This window comes from Macaca thibetana, chromosome 17 (genome assembly GCF_024542745.1).
Source record: "Macaca thibetana thibetana isolate TM-01 chromosome 17, ASM2454274v1, whole genome shotgun sequence".
Classification (NCBI taxonomy): domain Eukaryota; kingdom Metazoa; phylum Chordata; class Mammalia; order Primates; family Cercopithecidae; genus Macaca; species Macaca thibetana.
The window spans coordinates 55,681,873-55,697,174 of NC_065594.1; the positions used below are offsets into that span (position 1 = coordinate 55,681,873).

A 15,302-nucleotide genomic window follows, 5' to 3' on the forward strand; every position below is an offset into this window, starting at 1 on the left:
TAGAATTTCGCCAGGCTGGAATTTCCCAATCCTCATAAGCCTGGGGGTGCTGCAGGAGACCAGGGAGTATTTTATCCCTTATCTACAACTGCATAAGACAGACAGTCCCAGAGCGGCCATTTTAGAGGCCTCCCCCTGGGAGTGCATTCTTTTCCCAGGGCTATACCTTGCTGAGAAAAAGAATTCAGCAATATTTCTCTTATTTGCTTTTACAAGAAGAGAAATACGACTCTGTTCTGCCCAGCCCCACAGACTTCATGGTTATCTCCCTTGTTCCCTAAAAAATCTGTTATCCTGTTCCTTTTCTAGGTGCCCAGGTTTCATATTGTTCAAACACACATGCTCTACAAACAATTTGTGCAGATAAAGCAATCATCACAGGATCCTGAGGTGACATACATCCTCAGCTTATGAAGATTACGGGATTAAGAGATTAAAGACAGGCATAGGAAATTATAAGAGTATTGACTGGGGAAGTGATAAATGTCCATGAAATCTTCACAATTTATGTTCAGAGAGTGCAGTAAAGACAGGTGTAAGAAATTATAAAAGTATTCATTTAGGGAACTAATAAATGTCCATGAAATCTTCACAATTTATGTTCTTCTGCTCTGGCTTCAGCCGGTCTGTCTGTTTGGGGTCCCTGACTTCCTGCAACAATTTTTTGGACAATTACTGTTGCTCAATTCCTCCAACTTTATTTCTATTCATGAAATAGGTTGGATTTGGTTTTATTAGTCCTGGGAAGTTCGAAAATGTATTTGCACAGAAGAAATTTCTCATCCCTTTTTCTAATGGCACCTGTACTTTAAAAAATACATTTTATAATTATCTAGTGGAAAAGATGATGTCTTGGGAGTATTTTTTTAGCCTTACTCTGTTTTCTTAAACTAATTAGAATTCAAAAGTTTCAGGTGAAAATTTGGTAACAAAATTCAGCTGTTAACTTTGAGCTTCACTGTCATAAACTGTTGGCATTGATTAACTGTAGATGAGGATTACAATGGAGAATCAGGAGTAGGTGTTTCATTTTCTTTAGCCAAATGATCCTCATATGCTGTGAATAGACTTTTAGTTCAGATCAACTTGGGCTTGAATTATAACAATATAATATAGGTGACTTCTGGAAAATTGCTTAATCTCATTAAGCTTCAGTCTCACCTCTGTAAAATGTGAATAACACTGAATGTAGAACTGCATTGGCCATAAAATTAAGCTGCATATGAAATGTGTAGGGCAATGCTGGTATAGTACTTGTGTTTGTTTTCTGTTGCTAGTACAACAAATGACCACAAATTTAGTGGCTTAACACACGCACACTTACTCTCTTAACAATTCTAGATGTCATGTCTAAAATGAGTCTCATTAAGGGGCTAAAAACTACGTATCAGCAGGGTTGGTTTCTTCTTGCAGCTCCAGGGGAGAATCCACTTCTTTCTCTCACTTCTAGGGATAGTCAAGCATTCCTTGGCTTCTGGCTACATCACCGCTCCAGTCTCTGCCTCTGTGGTCACAATCCCTTCTCCTCTACAACAGTGGAGTCTCCCTCTTCCTCCCTCTCATAAGGACACTTGTGATTATGTTTAGGACCCACTGGGATACTCCAGGATGCCTCCCCATCTGAAGATCTTTCATCACGTTTGTAAAGTCCTTTTTGCCATATAGGGTAACATTCACAGGTTCCAGGGATTAGGAAGTAGACCTTGGTGGGAGTGGGGTTATTATTCAACCTCCCACTGAACTCAATAAATTATCAGTATTTTAAAATGTGAAGTAGGAACAAAGAATTCGAAATGGAATCTTTTTCTCAAGCTAAGAAAACCATTTGTGGTGGCACAGCATGGATTATTCACATACAGAATATTTTATGCACAGATGTATTTCATAGCATATATATAACAATTTTGGAATGCATAAAAATGGCATCTAAAATGTGTAATATTAGATAATTACTTAAATAAGGCCCAGCTGAGGGAGCAGGGTCATCCAAGTTGGTTACACTTGCTGTAAATATTTTGCAATATCATTGTGATGGATAAAATGAAGATCTGATAGGTTTCTTTTTTTTGATACAGGGTCTTGCTCTGTTGCCTAGGCTGACGTGTGCAGTGCTGGGATTTCGGCTCACTGCAACCTCTGCCTCCTGGGTTCAATTGATCCTGCCACCTCAGCCTCCTGAGTAGCTAGGACTACAGGCCGCACCACCATGCCCAGCTCATTTTTGTATTTTTAGTAGAGAAGGGGTTTCACCATGTTGGCCAGGCTGGTCTGGAACTCCTGACCTCAAGTGATTACCCCACCTCAGCCTCTCAAAGTGCTAGGAATACTGGCATGAGCCACCCTGCTGGGCCAGATACATCATTTCCTGCCACTTTGTATCTGAAAGATAAGAGAACTTGAATGAGTTTTTTTCCAAGGTAGCAAGGATGTTGAGCTCTTGGCTCTACTAAATTGTAATTCTTCCAGCATTTAGTATATATGTTTACTGAGTATCTATTAATGGTTTAGCACTGAAGTAGATATTGCCCTTTGGTCTGATAGTATGTTTTTCCTTAACTTCTTAGGTGTGTAGTCTTCGCTTGTCTGTTTGCTTTGCTCATATATTTAATACCTTTTCTAGGTTACAGTCTTTAAATGAGCCTTTCAGCTAATTTTAGACCCCTGGGAACCTCAAGTCTGCTTTATCTGATTAGTGGAGTTAGCTAAATTCTGAGATCCTCTGAAATAGTTGTTCTCACCCATGGGAAATTTTGTACCCCCCTTCCCTCGGCCCCATGACATTTGACAATATCTGGAGACATTTCTGATTTTCATGCCTGGGGCCAGGGAGTGGCCATGGTGTCTAGTGGGTAGAGGTCAGGCACACTGCTTAACATCCCACAATGCATAGCACAATTTCCCCCCAAAGCAGAGAATTATGAGGTTGAAAATGTTAATATTGCCGAGGTTGAGAAACCTTGGTCTAAAATTATATTATCTCGATTAACCTTTGGCATAAATCAAATAGTGAAAAATTTAGTGTGTTGTATCTTGGGATTGTGCCAGTAAACACGAGATAAAGAGGCTTTTGTGGAGCAGGCAATATTTAGGACTAGAGTGATTTATGACATAAAACTTGAGGGTTTGGAATCTCATTTGGGGAGGGTACTGATTTTCCTCATGGTTGAAAATTAAAATTTTGAAACAAGTCTCACTTATAGGCAGGGTAGAATAATTTATTTTTAAGTAATATGCAGACTTCTGAAAGTGTTGCATGCATACATAGTTTGGCATGCATTATTTTGACCAGGGTTCATATCACACAGCACATTTAATATATATTAAATCACAGCTAAGGAATAGGTGCAGTGATAACTTACAAACAACAATTTACATCAGCTTATGCTTTACAGAGAACTTCCATCTGCATCAGAAAGGAAACAAGTATTTCTGTGCTAGGCATTTTAAATGTTTAATTTCTACAAAACCTAAAGATAGATATTATCTTTATTTTTTAAGATAATAAAATGTAACTTCAGGAAATTAACAGATTTTTCTATTTAATCTTGTACATGCCTGCTTTGTAATCTTGTTTATTTTCAGTTGATAGATATTTGTTTTGCAGAAATCTTACTTATAAGGACCCAGCAGTGGTAAAGTACAGGAAATGGATACTTTAGTGTTGATCTCTCAGTATGAGAATTGATGGTATTTCATTTACTTATAAGTCTTTTAAAAAGTGCTTCGGCAATATTTTATTTGTGAAATTCTGTAGTGTGTTGTATGTACAGGATAGTGGAAAATATCTAAATTTTGTCAGAAAAAAATGGCAGTGGTGAACTTCTACCATTGTCTTTGGGTGACAGATTTAGAAGGAAATTATTGGCAACAGGGTTTGAATCAATACTTTGAGAAAAAAATGAGTTATAGTTCAGGATATTACAAAGATAACTTTTTGGGATTATGAAAGAAGTAATTTGTTTTAAAAATATAGTATGGTAGAAAATATTTGTGATTACACTCATACTATTAATAAAACAGGGTCTTGGGAAAGTCTATGAATCACATCAAACCTTAATAGTTTGGTAACCTTGGGAAAGTTTCTTAAGCCTTTGGAGTTGCAGTTTCCTAATGTCAAAATCATTGCATTATTGTGTGGATTAAAGGAGGTAATGTAGAATATGCAACATAATGATTGATATAAAGTGATTAATAAAGGCAATTATTACAACTATTATATTAGATAATTAAGTATAAAGTAGGACCTAAACAGATCACAACTAGAAAACACTTCATTAATACTAGTGCCCTTAAGATTTTTAAACTGTTCGTCAAAAAAATAAATTTTTCAAAGTGTAAGTAAAATAAGTCTTTGTTATAGGACTTCTCATAATTTTAATTTGCTAGTATGTGTATTCAAGAGGACAGCATAGAATTAGTACCTTAAAAATGTTTTGACCTTCAAACCTATTAAAATGTTGCGAGTTTCTCCTGTTAAATGATACAGTTTGAGAAACAGCTGGATGAAAACGTATAACCAGGCAACTTTATTTTTATTCCAATATCATGATCCTAAAAGCTAAAAGATTTATATTATCAAATTTTATATTGGTTTTGAGCATGGGATCAAATCTGGAAGGACACCTGAAATGTCTAGTTTAATATTCTTTTAAGTTGTGTCTTCAGGAATATCAGTGGTTTGGAGAAGATTTTTGTTGATGTTAATACTCATCTCTACTCTTTGTCCTCCTTTGAAGAGAAGTCACTGGTAATTTAGTAATTGTGTGTGTGGTGTGAATGTGTGTATGAGATGTCAAGATGGGTAAGAAGATGATCCGCTAGTTCACCCTCACCCCTCATCTGCTCCACCTCTCAATAGCACTGTTGGCTCTGCCTAGTCTCAACATTACATTGCTGTGTGAGTTAAAGGACATAATGTAGAATAGCCCAGATAATGATTGATATAAAGTGTCTGTGTCTTGCTTGCCTGCGCTGTGGTGGTCACTCCTGCCACCCTGGTTGTCCCTTCTGTTGGCCTTGCTGGTTTCTCCCCTATTTCTTAATCCTTAAGTATTGGGTTTGTGAGGGTTCAATCCCTGGACCACTTCTCTCTCTCTCTACTTCTTTTCTTTTCTTTTTCTTTCTTTCTTTTTTTTTTTTTGAGACGGAGTCCCGCTCTGTCGCCCAGGCTGGAGTGCAGTGGCGCAATCTCGGCTCACTGCAAGCTCCGCCTCCCAGGTTCACGCCATTCTCCTGCCTCAGCCTCCCGAGTAACTGGGACTACAGGCTGCGCTACCGCGCCTGGCTAATTTTTTTTTTTTTCTTTTTTCTTTTTGGTATTTTTAGTAGAGATGGGGTTTCACTGTGTTAGCCAGGATAGTCTGGATCTCCTGACCTTGTGATCTGCCTGTCTCGGCCTCCCAAAGTGCTGGGATTGCAGGCGTGAGCCACTGCCCCCGGCCTCTCTCTACTTATTTTCTAGGGGATTCCATTCAGTCTTATGAGGTTATATTTCATCTCTATGCTGGTAACTCCACTGATTATGTCTCTAGTCTAAATTTCTACCTTGAGTATCTTATTTGAATGTCTAATTACCAAGTTAACTACTCAACATTTTTACGTTAAGTGTTTCACGCTTAACATGTCTAAAACCAAAGTCTATTATTTTCATTGCTGCAGTTACCTAGCATTGTCACTTTTTAAACTGTTTGGAAGATCAGTTTAAAAATCTTAAGGACATAGTATCAATGAAGTGCTTTCTGGTTGTGATCTGTTTAAGTCCTACTTTATACTTAATTATGTAATATAATACTTGCCTTTATTAATCACAGGAGAAAAATCATGTGTAAGTTTATTTGGTTGACATCTAGTCTCTCCCTCAACACATTTTATATAACCGAATGTCATAACTCCATTTAATTAACAGATCATACATAGTGGATACTAAATTCTGTATTCAGTAGTCACCTTAATATGCACTCTGTTTCTGGTTTACCATCTAACGAGGAGATACATGTGAGTCTCAGTTGTGAAATCAGCTTTATGTAGTAACAGGCATTTTACAAAAAGTAGAAAAGAAGCATGGTAAGTCTCTGGTTGAGAGGGTTAGGGATGAAACCTACCTTTCGGCTCCTGCACCGGCACTCCTCTGTTGTGTTACTTAAGTGGGACTGTGTGCCCGTGTCTTTGAATGCACGTGTGTGTGGTTTGTTTCTCTTCAAGCGAAACGGTGCTATTCTTAGTAATGTGTGGGAGAGCTGTGAAATTTAATAACAAATTATTTTTAACAAGAGGGTACTTATTCACTTGTCAAGATTGGAATAGGCATTATATTGCTAGGGCAAAGTGTTGAATTTCTAAGTTTTTTCTCAAATAAGTAAGTACAGAAATTGTCAGGTTCATGTATTTGGGCTCACTAATTGTCTCCGGGGATGATGTTATTTTCTCAAGTGTCACTTTAATAGTTTCCACAATGATTATAGCGTGTTTGTAGCAATGGCAGATTAAAACCAATGAGTCACACGCCTCTAACGTCACTGAGAGGTTGTCAAATGGAATGCAGCTTCATTTTTAGGAATGAAGGTGGGAGGGAAGGAGGAAGGTTCTGTTTCTTACTTTTCGTTTTAATGCAGCTTGCTTTTTTTGAGAGAAGGAAAGAAGTGAAATATTCTAAGAATTCATCTTCAACTTGTTTTATTCACGTATCTCTTTTGTTTGACACAGTGATGAGAGAATAGTGATTGCACTTTTCTCTATTTTAAATAATGTGATGGATGAGCTTCCATTAATAGAACAATAGAACCTCATTTAGTGGAACAAGAAGCCCAGTACCTGATGTATTCCTAAATTCCTTTTTTGATTCCTAGGTTTTGAAGAGCAATGACCCCTTCCCTTAGAGACAGTGGTATTAGAAATTATTTTCTCATTATGCCTCTTAAAATTTCACTTAGTACATTCAGGGTTTCTTATGACACCTGCACTTTTCTCCCATTTGCAGATAGACTGGCTTGTTGCATATATAAAAATGTGGTCAGGAGTTTGAGACCAGCCTGGCCAACGTGGTGAAACCCCATCTCTACTAAAAATACAAAAAATTAGCCGAGCGTGGTGGCAGGCTCCTGTAATCCCAGCGGCTTGGGAGGCTGAGGCAGGAGAATCACTTTAACCTGGGAGATGGAGGTTGCAGTGAGCTGAGATCACACCATTGCACCAGCCTGGGCAAAAAGAGCAAAACTCTGCCAAAAAAACCCCAAAAAACAAAAAACAAAAAAACAAAAAACAACCCACTGCTCTGTCCTCAGAAAAACTTCTGCTTTGAATTTTCCCTACTGTCTCCCACTGCCACACATGCATCCGCTCTTGCCCCAGACATATCTTACATATTTAAACCAGATGCAGTCCGTATACTTTTTCTTCCTGTGACTGCTTATGAAATCATGATTCAGGGCCTCATTTCTTGATTTTTTTTAAAAGTTGTGAACAGGTGGCCAAACTGCATAAGCAACAACTGGAGAGCAGAGATTACTTAGTGGCTTGGACAGGGACCAAGTATCTTGTGAGCCCAGCTCTTCTAATATCAGTCCAGTTTCCCAAGAGGCAACTCCCAGGTCAGCTGGTGCCACCCAGGGCAGGGCAGGGCTGGAACTGGCTTTTGAAGGGTTGGGTCCGTAGGAAGAATCCACGCCTTGCTCTGGGAAGTGGACTCAGGAAGTAGAGGCCTGGGGACAGAATCACTCATGAGTTGCAGTTGTTCCGGGCAACAAAGCAAGGCGGATACTTATTCTGGTAGCAGGGTGGAGTTTGAACTGGGCAGTTACCTCTGCTTGAGCCCTAAGAATTTCAGATTCCCTGTTAACCATGGAGGCATGGGCTGGAAGCTGGGTGTGGGGGCAGGTGAGTTCAAACTTCTTACCTTTTCTATTAGGATATGGATAAATCTTCCCCAGGGATTCTTTGGACAAAAGCATTCCCACTCTGTCAACAATTCCAGCTTGAGCTTTTAATCATACATGTTTCCCTGTATAATGATTCAGTCAGAAAACTGTATTTGATCTTAAACAAGGTTGGCTTGGACAGGATAGGGGCTGGGATTTGGGGAGAAGAGATGATTTTGGAGCATAAAGAATTCAACACCTAGGAGGTTATGTTATTCAGGCCGAGCACGGGGAGATCAGGCCTTCCAATGTTGCAAATGAGAATGCTGGTACCTTGAGGAAGAGGGGTACTAAGACATGCGAGAGGAACACGGAGCAGTGGGATTCTGTGGCAAATTCTGTGAAGCTTTACTCCCATGTGGGGAAAAATTTCTTCCGTCTGTCTTGGCCCCGATCTGCTGAGCTGGTTCTGTGAGTGGCTTTGGTAGCTCATATGTGAACATTTAAATGCTTGGCTGTTCTTAGCTAGGCCTTTGATGGACTCTGGGATACAACCATGTGGCCAGCGTGGCTCCAGCTCCCTGCTGTCGGGGCCCACACGCAGACTCCTTAGAGTATGCTCCAAAGATACTCTGGGGAAGGCGATGCTGGGTGCATGTGCATGGGCCCAGAGTTAGCTCCTTGGATAAACAGAAGGTATTTGGAAATATTTTTGGTGCAGCCCTAGCCCTAGAACGTAACTGGCTGGTGCACTGTGGTAAAACTATAATCTCATCCATTAGCACCTTATTCCCAAACTCGATCATAAATGAAGATACATTTTGGCTGTGTAGGCACCTTTTTCCTCAGATTTTGGAAAATTTAAGGGTATTTGGCCAAGGCAGGCCCTGGTAAACCAAGGATGTGTGGGGAGGGCTGGCTTGGGGCCAACATGGAAGTTTGGACAATGATAATACCATGCCAGTGTGCCTTGCTCTTGGTTTAACCTTCTAGATATTATTTCTTTTCCTTGTTTAAAGCCTTCCATGGCAAACACGCAAGGAAAGTATAACATAAAAGAGTGCCTTGAATTATTCTTCACAGAAATTTCTCTTCTGAGGAGGAAAACTGTGTGTGGGGGGTGGAAGGGGCGGAGTTGACTGTCCTCCAGCCACTGCCCTGTTCCCTAGTAGTTTGGTTGAGGTGGATAATTTTAAGGAATAGCCTGGAATTGTCTCACTCACTTGTTCTGCTTTGATTAAGCATTCTTTAAATCTCTCACTAAAGCCCAGTGAGGCTGGTACTGTTGTTCCAATTTTACAGGCGAGGCTTTGGAGACAGTGAAGTGATGCAGGCAAGCTCTCACAGCTACTGGAAGTGCAGCCAGAATTTACGCACTGGAGGTCTGAACCCTAAAGTCCTGCACTCGACCAAGCTTCTTCCTCAGGGAAGGACCCGGTCTGGGATCCCTGAAGAGCCACAGCATCTGTGTGAACTTTTTTTCCCTCGGTCCTTTGGTTAGAAATGATAGTTCTTGATTGATTTGCTACTAGTATTTTAAAACCTTTGGATAAAGAAAAGAGAATCAGACCTAGAGCTTCCTGGTTCTAAGGCAACATAGTAGCAGTGAGGATAAGATGATTACAGCTGGATGAGTTCACCTGAGAGCTTGGGGGCTCCCTTGTTCCTACTCTCTGGCAGAAAGCTCCGATGTCCATGGTGGGCTTATAGTTTCTGGCCCTTTGCCAGGAAGCAAAGGAATCATCAGAGCTATTCCATTAATAGAGTGGAATATTATATCTATGCTATATTTGCTATTTCTTAAATATTAAACATTTAAAAGTTAATGTATGATCCAAGTATAGAGTAAGGGCTGTGAACATACCCAAGATAGGTATTTTTTTTTGCAACTATTAATATTTCATATCTACCCTTATTATTATTTTTTTTTCTCTAGATGGAATTGCCCAGGCTCGAGTGCAGTGGCGTGATCTGAGCTCACTGCAAGCTCCGCCTCCCGCATATCTACCCATTTTTAATGCAGATTTGGGTTTCAGTGCAGGTATGGGTTCTTTGGGCTCTGTCTTTCAGAGCTCTGTTAGGAAGCTTTTTCATCACATAGACCAGCATGGAAGCTTTGTATTCAGTCCTTTGAAGTTTGTACAAAGCACTTTGATCTTTGTTTCTGTATCTGTTTTTGGGAGGGATTATTGATTTGATTCTAAAGAATTCCATTTTATTGCAATTTAAGGATAACAGCTTAGTAAGAAGCATAATTATGAGTATCAATACAATTTGAGTCAAAATTGGACATATTTTAAGTAGGTTAATGCAATTTAATTGTTCTCTGACATCGTATGAGTATTTATTATCCCCTGAGCTTTTATCATTTCAGGCTTTTTCTTGCTAATTTACATTTCTATAGGTTAAATAAACTATTTAACCAGAGTTTGAGAGCATCTGTGTGCCATGTACTGTGCAAGGCATTTTTAATCAAATATTTTTATGTGCTTGCCAAGTGGTAGACCCTGTCTTAAGGCAGTTGGAATATGGCAGTGAACAAAATCACAAAAGTTTTTGGATTCAGATAGAGGAGAGAAAAAAATGCATAGAGTAGACGGTTATAAATACAAAAATAAAGCACGGATGAGAGATTGGGTGTGTCAGGTGGGCTAGTTGCAATTCTAAATATTGGGGCCTAGTGATGGGCCTTGCCGTCACATAGCTTCCAGCCTTGTAATAATTGTTGTTCTTTGATCATAGTGTAGAGTAAGGGCTATCAACACACCCAAGATAGGTATTTTTTGAAACTATTAATATTTCATCTGTACCCATTTTTATTGTAGATTTGGGTTTCAATGCAGGTATGGGTTCTTCTGTCTCTCCCCTCCCCCACTGCCCCCTCTCTCTTCTCTTCCTTTTTTTGAGACAGGGTCTCACTTTGTCGCCCAGGCTGGAGTGCAGTAGTGCGGTCATAGGTCACTGCAGCCTTGAATTCCTGGGTTCAAGAGATCCTTCTGTCCTCAGCCTCCCAAGTAGCTGGAACTATAGGCATGTGCTACTGTGCCTAGCTAATTTTTACATTGTTTAAGAGACAGGGTCTTGCTATGTTTTCCAGGCTGTTAATTTTAAGCTCCTGGACTCAAGTGATCCTCCCATCTAGGTGTTTCAAAGTGTTGGGATTACAGAAATGAGCCACTGTGCCTGGCTTGTTTCTTGATGAACACTTCACCATTAGAAGGAAATATCCTTCTAATCTACTGAAACAGAGCGCATTATCCCTGCTTTGTCCAGAAGGAAACCAAAGCTTTGAGAGTCAAGTAAATTGCTGAATGAACACGGTGAGACCCAGATCTGACTCTAAAGCCCATGCACTTGAAGATGGTATCAGACCATGTCAACTTTGGACATATTTGTTATAGAAGAATTATCCAACTTTGGAGCTAAGGCTGTCTTATATTTCATTCTGAGGTGTTGTGCAGTAAGTTGGCTGGTTCATGGAGTGTGTGTGTTACCCGCGTTACTGTGAACTTCCCCTTCACCGTTGCAGTAGTTCTGTTTTAAAGGACTTTGGGTTATGCCCTGTGGCCACATGACAGGCAAAGGAGCTGCTTGGTTACCGACTTCCATGCAGTGGGTTACATTTGTATGTGACAGAGTAAACTCTGTTTACTCCAGCAAATCATTGACTACTTGAATTCCTGGCCTTGCATTTCAGAGATAGGACACTAATTTGGCTGGTCCATGTATCATGTCCAAGAGCATGTTATAAATGCTCATATTTAGAAGGGAATGTAAAGTGAGTAAAAGGTAATAATGGAAGGGTCACTGCTTATTGTGTTTATCACAGAATAGGACATCACTTGTATTTCCAATGATTGTTTTATCATGATAAAAAGTGAAAAGCAAACGAGTGTGTTGGATTAGAAACCTTTATGAGGACTGTGGAAATGAGGTCAGGGGTTCAAGAGAGCTCTGTTTTTCCTTCTGCCTTGAGTGTGCTTATGATCAAAGTGGGAGGATGTTCAGCCCAGTGCATTCTTTGTCTTGGGCATTGATGGTTCTTTTGTGCTTTGGCTAATTTAATGTTTGACATGTGTATATTGGTTATTAGTCTAAAAAAGGGGCTATATATTTGCAACTCTGCTATTTTTTGTTGTCAGTTTCTAGTGACTTTCCCCACTTACTACTTCTAAGTTAAAGTGCTGGGTTGTTTGTTTGCTTGTTTGTTTGAGATGGAGTCTTGCTCTTGTCGCCCAGGCTGGAATGCAGTGGCGCAATCTCAGCTCATTGCAACCTCTGCCTCCTGGGTTCAAGCTGTTTTCCTGCCTCAGCCTCCTGAGTAGCTGGGATTACAGGCACTGACCACCACGCCCGGCTAATTTTTGTCCTTTTAGTAGAGGCAGGTTTCCCCGTGTTGGCCAGGCTGGTCTCGAACTCCTGACCTCAGGGGATGTGCCTGCCTCAGCCTCCCAAAGTGCTGGGATTACAGGCATAAGCCACTGTACCCAGCCATTGCTGTGGATTTTTGTAAGATAATTTTCTTTTTACTCAAGAGATAAGCTATGGTTTGAGCACATGGGCTGTGGAATTTATTCTACTTGTTTACTTTTTTGAAGGATAATTTACAGAAAAGTATACATATTATAAATGTACAACGTAAATACCTTTTGGAAACTGAGCACACCTAGGTAGCCAGCTTCCAGATCGAAGCATAAACAGTTGGCATCCTAGTGCCCCATCCCCTTCTAATCTCTTGTGTCATTCTCTTCCCACAAGGGTTACCACTGCCCTGACTTCTAACAGCATTTTTTTGTTCAGCCTGTCTTTGTACTTTATATGAATAGAAAAATACAACCGGAACTCTTTTGCATTTGGCTTCTTTTTCTTTCCATTATTTGAGAGGTTGAACTTGTGGTTGAATGTAGTTGAAGGTTATTTTCATTGCCATATGATATTTCATTATGTGGATATGCCATAATTTATCTATTATAATGTTAAAGACATCGACCCTGCTTCTAGTTTTTGTTGTAATGAATAGTACTGTGATAAACATTCTTGTATATAACTTTTTGTTAACATATGTAAGCGTTTATGTTGGATGTATACCTAGGAATGGAATTATTAGGTTGTATAATATCAATGTATTTAGCTTGAATACATATTACCAAGTGACTTAAGAGTTTAAGTAGTTGTACCAATTTACATTTCCATCAGTAGTGGGAGAGTTCATGAATTTCATTGTTGAAATGTTGTTTTGGGAGGTGGGTGAGAGGTGCATGCTATTCTTAGGTTCATTTCAGTACATGTTTGTTTTCTGAAAAGGAATGGTCTTAGTTGCCTTGTTGATTCTTTGAAAGTTAAGTTAAAAATTTGTCTCTGTGCACTCACATTCTCCTTTTATTTTTTCTTTGTATATATGAATATATATGTGTTTTATGTTGATGTCTTCTACATGCATATATAGATGTGTGTATATTTTATCTTGAAATATACTACTGTACTGTTAGACTGGACAGGCCACTTAGAAGCTTTCTCACTCAGGCTTCTACAAGTCTCTGAATTCACACCGATCCTGCTTAAGTGTCTCTAATGAGGGGAAGTGCTTTCTTTTTAGGATGACCCATCCCTTTGTGAAGAAGCATTTTGTTGCTTCTTCAACACTGTGGTGACATCTGCCTCTTTTTAACTTCTCCCATAAGTATCATACCCTTTCATATGTGAGCAAAAAACCCATGATTCTTATAATACAGTGAAGTTTCTTCAGGCAGAGGTTCATGGCTGTTTTTTAAACTGCCACTTTTCAACATTTGCAGGGTCAAAGTCTCTGAGCAGTTTGCTCTGGGGAACTTGGATGAAAAACCTTATGGATGATGGCAAAAAAACCCCCAAAAAACCTCAGTGCAAAGTCGCTTTTATTTTTCTTTGTGTGTGTATGTTTTTTGTTTGTTTGTTGTTGTTGTTGTTTTGATATGGAGTCTTGCTCTGTCGCCCAGGCTGGAGTGCAGTGGCCCAATCTCGGCTCACTGCAAGCTCTGCCTCCTGGGTTCACACCATTCTCCTGCCTCAGCCTCCCGAGTAGCTGGGACTACAGGCGTCTGCCACCACGCCCAGCTAATTTTTTTTATTTTTAGTAGAGATGGGGTTTCACCGTGTTAGCCAGGGTGGTCTCAATCTCCTGACCTCATGATCCACCCGCTTCGGCCTCCCAAAGTGCTGGGATTACAGGTGTGAACCACCACACCCGGCCTCTTTGTGTTTTTAAGGTTTTTTCCCCCCATTTCCCAGTTTTTCTTTCATGAACGCACTGATCCCCCCTCATTGGGTTTAAACCTTGTTTAAGAAGGAAATACAAAAAATGCATATAACATATTTAAAAATTAGACTAAAACAAATAAAATGAAAAAACAGCACTGCTTTTTATAGAAAACTGACAATTATATTAATGAATATCAATGAATACAGAAAATCAATGCATTATACTTTTGTCGAATCAATGAATATGGAAAAATTCTTCTGATGGAGATAATATGAGCTCTAAGAGATCTGAACTTCCATGTAATATTAATATTCATAGAACTTTAGAATAAAAATGAGTTTTTTTCTAGCTATAATTAATAATTTAAGGTTCACGGATATTACCTAATAGATATTTTCTTTCTTTACAGGCAAGAAGAGACTGATAGGAGAGTGAAAAATGTAAGATACATTTACCTTAATGTAGCATTATAAGTGGTTTTCACTTCCATGTTCTGTAAGAAGGCAGTGAATCTAAAAGTATACTCTACATCTCTTTTCTAATTAAATTTTTGGTTACAAACCAATGAGTTACAAACAGTAGATATGTTTAAATGTATGTATTACAATATATGGTTAGATTGTTCAGCTCCCACTTATAAGGGAGAACATGTGGTATTTGGTTTTCTGCTCCTCCATTAGATTGCTGAGGATAATGGCTTCCAGCTCTGACCATGTCCCTGCAAAGGACATGATCTTGTTTCCTTTAATGGCTGCATAGTATTCCAGAGCTGAACAATGAGAACTCATGGACACAGAGAGGGGAACAACACACATTAGGGCCTGTCGGGTGATGGGGGGAAGGAGAGCCTCAGGATAAATAGCTAATGCATGTGGGACTTAATAGCCAGGTGATGGGTTGATAGGGGCAGCAAACCACAATGGCACACGTTTACCTACGTAACAAACCTGCACATCCTGCACATGTATCCCAGAACTTAAAATAAAATAAAATTTTAAAACATTTGGTTAGAGTGGTATAAGAGGATAGGTTACATTTAGGAAGCTGTTTGTTATGTGTTAGTAATATGCTAAAGGCAAGTAAACATATTTTAAGATTTTTATGGGAGTAAATAGGAAACTACCAATTTAGACTTTAAGGAAAAGTACTGAATGTTTAAGGGCTCTGGGTAATTGATCAATGTAGACTCATACGTTTTACAATATTTTATG

At 39.4% G+C, this 15,302-nt stretch overlaps 1 protein-coding gene across 8 annotated transcripts in view; it reads left to right on the plus strand.

Annotated features, from left to right (window-relative positions):
• Positions 1–15,302, plus strand: part of LMO7 (LIM domain 7) — a 217,731-nt gene that overhangs the window by 138,993 nt on the left and 63,436 nt on the right. For all 8 annotated transcript variants that reach the window (XM_050766419.1, XM_050766421.1, XM_050766426.1 and 5 more), the window contains one exon: positions 14,501–14,531. In XM_050766419.1, coding sequence (XP_050622376.1) covers positions 14,501–14,531 — 31 coding nt within the window. The remainder of the gene's footprint in view (positions 1–14,500; positions 14,532–15,302) is intronic.